Source organism: Otolemur garnettii, unplaced genomic scaffold (genome assembly GCF_000181295.1).
Source record: "Otolemur garnettii isolate 467f Iridium unplaced genomic scaffold, OtoGar3 scaffold00303, whole genome shotgun sequence".
NCBI classification, from domain to species: domain Eukaryota; kingdom Metazoa; phylum Chordata; class Mammalia; order Primates; family Galagidae; genus Otolemur; species Otolemur garnettii.
Window position 1 is genome coordinate 435,294 of NW_003852698.1, and position 6,354 is coordinate 441,647.

Genomic DNA, 6,354 nt, shown 5'->3' on the forward strand with positions numbered 1-6,354 from the left:
CTCTCACTTCTGTGTGCCTCCTCTTTATTTTACTTTCGGCCCAGGTCAGTTTTAAACATTTCTAACAAGAAAAATTTGACTTTTTAATTATATACAATGGACCCATTTGTTAACTCAAGCAGCAAAGCAAAAAGAGCAGCCACAGACCAGGAGGTGACTATGGAGGCCATGGTCTCAGTGGCCACAGCTCTGTGGTCTTGGGCAGGTGTCTCTACATTTGGAAATTGTGGTTTTCTCTTGCACTTGACAATCCTGGGCTCCTGACTGCTGTCCTTTCATCAAATGTTCATAACATACATGAAAATTGTTACCTTGGAATTCTGAAAATCAATATATGGGTGATCTGATTTACATAACAAATGATAAGTGATTCTGCACATACCCATGGCTGGAATGCATCAAAAAGATGTGGAAAGATGCAGACTCTGTTTTTACAATGCTTATCCCCAGGAGCCCAGTAGTTGGGGAGAAATGAATCAGGACTTGCCATTCTTACACCATATTATTTCCATAATGTCAATTTCTTTTGCAACATGTATTACTTATGTACTTAGAAAAAAGACCAAGAACTAACATATCCTTCACAGTGTGTGACCTAGATTAGAGAATATTCTGGACTTGTATGTGTTTATGGGAAAATGTTTTTTTCCTCAAACTCTTAAAAACAGGTGGCAGGGGATGAAAAACACAATCTTCAGAAGGGAAATTCTCTCCTGAGAGGGGAGAAGGAGACTGGACTGGGGGTGAACACTACAGCCGAAGCAGCACTGACTTCCTCAACCCCCTAAGCTGGGCACAGTCCTTCAGTGTTTAGGCTACTGTTTTTCTTTAAACCTCTCCCCGCCAATATGTTATGTATTTATTCTCTAGGTTTGGTAAATTTCATAACAAAAATGTAAAACTGGAAAAACTGGACAATTCCACCTATGCACCTTAACCCCGCCTCCCAGGCTAACTGTGATGGAGAGTGAGATGTGGTCTGCATGTGTGTTTTCTGTAATACCTTTTCTTTTCTTTTCCCTCTTTCTTTCTTTCTTTCTTTCTTTCTTTCTTTCTTTCTTTCTTTCTTTCTTTCTTTCTTTCTTTCTATTTTTCGACAGTCTCACTTTGTTGCCCTTGGTAGAGTGCCATGTCTTCACAGCTCACGGCAACCTCCAACTCCTGCACTTAGGCAATTCTCTCTTGCCTCAGCCTCCCGAGTAGCTGGGACTATAGGCGCCTGCCACAACACCTGGCTACTTTTTTGTTGCTGTTTGGCTGGGGCTGGGTTTGAACCCGCCACCCTCAGTATATGGGGCCGGCGCCCTACCCACTGAGCCACAGGTGCTGCCTGTAATACCTTTTCTGGGCCTGGATTGCTTCCCCGGCAATCCTTCTCTCCTCAGCTCTGGCGTTCTTTACGGCCTCAACCTTCTCCCTGTGGCACTCCATCATAATTCTCTGTATTCTATGGACCATGCGTTGTTCTGCAGCCAAGTGTTCTCTCTTCATTTCATCGTCCACATTTTGATATATCTCTGTCTTAGTTTTCTCTGCCATTTCCTTAAGCAATAACAAAGCAGGCTTAGCTATTACTAATACATTTGATGCTTAAAAGTGCACACTAGAAAGATATGTTAATATGAATCATAGTTTTACCTGTCTGATGCCAAGAGCACCTGTTAACACTGCTGATTTAAAAGATGAGTGTGTATGATGTGGGAAACTTTCAATAGTGACTGAAACTGAAAATGTACAAACCATGCAGCATAAATATATAAAGATGGTACTGAAAGGGAATATGCAGAAAGGAACACAGTTGGGTTAGGAGGTAAGGTTAAAGATCTTTTGGGAGGGGTTACTGTCCAAATATTGTAGTGTCATATTCTCTTAATACATAATTAGAAATGCATATTGCAATTCTACTTTAGTAAGTCAGTCCTGGAAAATGGCCAAAATAATTATTATGCCTCCAGAGAGTGCCCTGCATAGGGGTAGTCTGAGCTCAGGTAGAGAGCTGTTGTACATTACTGCAGTCACAGAAGCCTGCCTGCCAGTCTCCACTGTGGCTGGAACATTCCAGCTCACTGGTACTGAAGGGCCCTTGCTCACTCCTGGAGGGAACAGGAACAGATGCTGCATGGCTCCGACCTGTGGGTGGCCTTCCACCAACTAGAGAGGAAACACCAGTCAAACCAAGACTTGTGGAAGAACAGACTCACTGACAGTCCTGAGGAAGCCTTGTGACCATGCTGGGAGTGCCCACTAACTGTGTAGGCCCAGACACCACCACTACTAGAGGAGGCCATCTAGTTATGCAATGAGTATTGTGATAAGAATACAGGTGAGAGGGCAATTCATTCCATCCAGGTGTTACAACACTTTCAGTTAAAGGTAAAAAATGTTTATTTTAGAGATGACATCAAGAGAACATGAAGAAATTATTTCACAATGAATAGAAGAACTAGCCAGTTACTGGCTTCATTGCTGGTATGATTCTGGAATCTTTTCAAGAGTCATCAATTGTACAGTCTTGTAACACAGTACTATGGGTTTTCTTCTTTCTTTTTCATTTAGTAACTGCAGAACCACTTCTTTAAGTGAACTCTTACCCAGAGTGGAAAGGAATAAAAGCGGTAAGTTCTCCTGACTGAAGGCTGTCCACCCCCACATGCACCCTTGCTGGGGACCCAAGGGAGCCAGCCCCATTGACAGAGGCCCCAAGAGAGAATGCCCAGCTAAAGCTGAGGGCCAGGAGAACCCCAGGTTTCAAGGAAAACTGCAATCACTCTAGAAAATTCGTTCAACAATTAAAATAATTGTTAGATTTCAGCTTTTTCAAGAGAAGAAAAAATTTCAACTTCTCACTTTGGTTACTCCAGGGATAAAATTTTTTTTTAAATGAAACAAACAGAAATCAATGTTAAGAATCTCTCCAGAGAGGCTTCAGTTCATGTATTTTGAAGACCTTTCCAGGAAAATATTGGCCATTTAGAAATGCTACCTGGGTTTTCTACACTGCAGAAGGTAGAGGTCTCTTAAATTGCTAAAAAATTTTTAATAAACTACTTGGAATAGAAGTGCTTCTTCTATAGTCTTTACAGCTATCTCACCTCCTAGAAGAATATGAATCACTCTAACATCTTGATGGACTGGGTTCAGCAGACAAAGGTGAATGACTGTACCAGGGTAAATGCTTGATAGGACACTTAGTAACTGTTCAAGGTCATTGGGTCATCTGTCTCTGTTATAAATGACCCCAGATTGCTTTGGCTTTTGAGATTAATATTTGCCGTTAGTAGTGCAGATTTCTTTCTTTTTTTTTTTTTACTTTTTTTTTTTATTGAATGGTAACTATGTACATTAATGCACTTCTGGGGTACAGTGTGGGGTTTTCACATGCAATCTGAAATACTTCCATCAAACTGGTCAACACAGCCTTCATGTCATTTTCTCAGTTATTGCTTTAAAACGTTCACATTCTACTCTTAGAAAGATTCACCTGTACCCCTGTAAGATAAACCTCAGAAGTGATCCCTCCAAACCCCCTCCCTCCACCCATTCCCTCCTCCCTTCTCCCTCCCAGTAGTGCAGATTTCAAAGTTACATGCCTTGGGCTGGGGCCTCTGCTCTAACTGCTGACAGTGGATGCCTTTCTCTCATTCCTGGTTCCCAGCATCTAATCTACTTCAGCACTGAGCAGTCAAGAAGCTAAGAGTGCAGGGTCCAGGTTGTGAAGTAAGCACCAGGCATCTGGGTGGGGACAGAGAGGCTGCTGTGGGCAGTAAGCCTGAATTATTCTCTCACAGTCAGAGGACTTCAACTCCTTAGGGGATAGTTTTACTTACTTTCTGGGTTTTCAAGTATATCCTCATAAGTGAGACTCTCATAATATATTTCTATTTGAATCATAGGATTTAAAAATAACATCCTGGCCTTTTGGGGGCTGGGTTCTAAACTAGAATTCAAGAATTAAACTCTGTCCCTCTTTTACATAATGATTTAATAAAAGCAAAATCATTTTAGTGCCTCATATAGCATGTGGAGTATATGTTTAAAGCTCCAAAAATAATTTAATAACCCTCTGTTTGGCAGCGTTCTTATCAATGTAAGTTGCTTTTACTGAAATCCATTTTAAGCCCACACTTTTGAGATGCTGTAAGAAGCAGCTTTTTGAGTGCCACTAGCTCAGCTGTGCAGATGTGTCTGACAGGCACTGTTTTACACATTGTCTTCCTCAAGAGAAGTTCAGGGCTCATGACAGGAAGTATGTGAGCTTATTCTGAGTGCCTGACTTGCTTTCACTTCATGGACGTGGTGACTCCTGGGATTCCCTTTTGTGTTGGCTGCCAGAAAGTTCAAGGCCCAGTGAGTGATAATTGCACACGACTTCACACCTACATCTTTAAGTTCTGAATTCACCCATGACTTCACTGTATTGCTGACTCGGATTTTTTATTTCTTATTTTCCCTTAGCTTCCAAGATGATATAAACACCTTTTCAGAATACCATCTGAAACTTTATTTAATAGCAAGCATTTGAGACACACCAAACTCCTAATGCTGTGTATCATAGAAGAACCATATCTAGTGGTCTTTACATACCAGAATCTAATAATATATAGTTCTAGAAGAACTTGGTTTTCTGCCATATATTGGTACTCTCCAATTTCAACATGTGTAAGAATCACTTGGTGTGCTCATAGGGTGTGCAGGCCAGACTAAGGCCCAGGAACTGCATGCTAAGCTCCCAGAGGAATAGATTCTTTTATTTATTTACTTATTTTTTATTAAATCATAGCTCTGTACATTAATGCAATCATGGGGTACAATGTGTTGGTTTTATATACAATTTGAAATACTTTCAGGAAACTGGTTAACGTAGCCTTCACCACATTTTCTTAGTTATTGTGTTAAGACATTTATACTCCACACTTAGTAGATTTAACATGTACCCTTGTAAAACACATCATAGGTGGGGTCCCACCAATTACCCTCCCTCTACCCATCCTTCCCCCTCCTCTCCCCCTCCTCTTTCCCCTTCATCTTGGGCTGTAGTTTGGTTATAGCTTTCATATGGAAGTGTGGGTGTTTATAAATTGGTTTCATAGTAGGGCTTGGTACTACTATGGATAGGATACTTTCTCTTCCATAGTAGGGCTCAGTACTACTATTGGATAGGATACTTTCTCTTCCATTCTTGAGATACTTTGCTAAGAAGAATATGTTCCAGCTCTATCCATGTAAACATAGAAGAGGTAAAGTCTCCATCTTTTTTTAATGCTGCATAATATTCCATGGTGTACATATACCACAATTTATTAATCCATTCATGGGTCGATGGGCACTTGGGCTTCTTCCATGACTTAGCAATTATGAATTGGGCTGCAATAAAAACTCTGGCAAAATATCTTTGTCATAAAGTGATTTTTAGTCTTCTGGATATATACCTAGTAGAGGAATTGAAGGATTGAATGGCAGATCTATTTTTCGATCCCTAAGTGATTTCCAAACATCTCTTCCAAAAGACCATATTAGTTTGCACTCCTACCATCAGTGAATAAGTCAACACACATCCACACCAACATCTATGGTTTTAGGATTTTGTGATGTGGGCTAATCTTACTGGAGTTAGATGATATCTCCAAGTGGTTTTGATTTGCATTTCTCTGATGATTAAAGATGATGAACATTTTTTCATATGTCTGTAGGCAGTGCACCTGTCCTCTTCAGAGAAGTTTCTATTCAAGTCCCTTGCCCACACTGAGATGGGATCACTTGTTCTTTTCTTGCTAATACATTTGAGCTCTCTGTGGATTCTGGCTATTAAACCTTTGTCTGAGACATAACCTGCAAATATCTTTTCCCATTCTGAGGGCTGTTTGCTTGCTTTATGTACTGTGTTCTTGGCTGTGCAGAAGCTTTTTAGTTTGATCAGATCCCAGTAACGTATTTTTGGTGTTGCTTCAATTGCCCCATAGGTCATAAAGTATTCTCTCAGGCCAATTTCTTCAAGTGTTTTAACTCCACTTTCTTCTAGTATTTTTATAGTTTCATCTCTTAAGTTTAAATCTTTTATCCAGTGAGAATTTTTTATCTTTTTTCCAGATATACAATCCTATCATCTTTTTATCTATCTCTGTTAATGATGAAAATGTGGGTCCAATTTCAGTCTTCTGCAGGTTGCCAGCCAGTTCACCCACCACCATTTTTTAAATAGGGAGTCTTTTCCCCACTGAATGTTTTTGATTGGGAAGATCAAATGATGGTAAATAGCGGGATTCATCTCTTGGTTCTCAATTCTGTTCAATACATCTACCTTTCTGTTTGTGCCAGTACCATGCTGTTTTGATCACTGTCAATTTATAGTATAGT

General features: G+C 40.2%; 1 protein-coding gene across 1 annotated transcript in view; it reads right to left on the reverse strand.

The window, feature by feature from the left end:
• Positions 1-6,354, reverse strand: part of CUNH6orf163 (chromosome unknown C6orf163 homolog) — a 28,359-nt gene that overhangs the window by 9,008 nt on the left and 12,997 nt on the right. Inside the window, exon 4 of the mRNA XM_003803431.2 lies at positions 1,340-1,542. Coding sequence (XP_003803479.1) covers positions 1,340-1,542 — 203 coding nt within the window. The remainder of the gene's footprint in view (positions 1-1,339; positions 1,543-6,354) is intronic.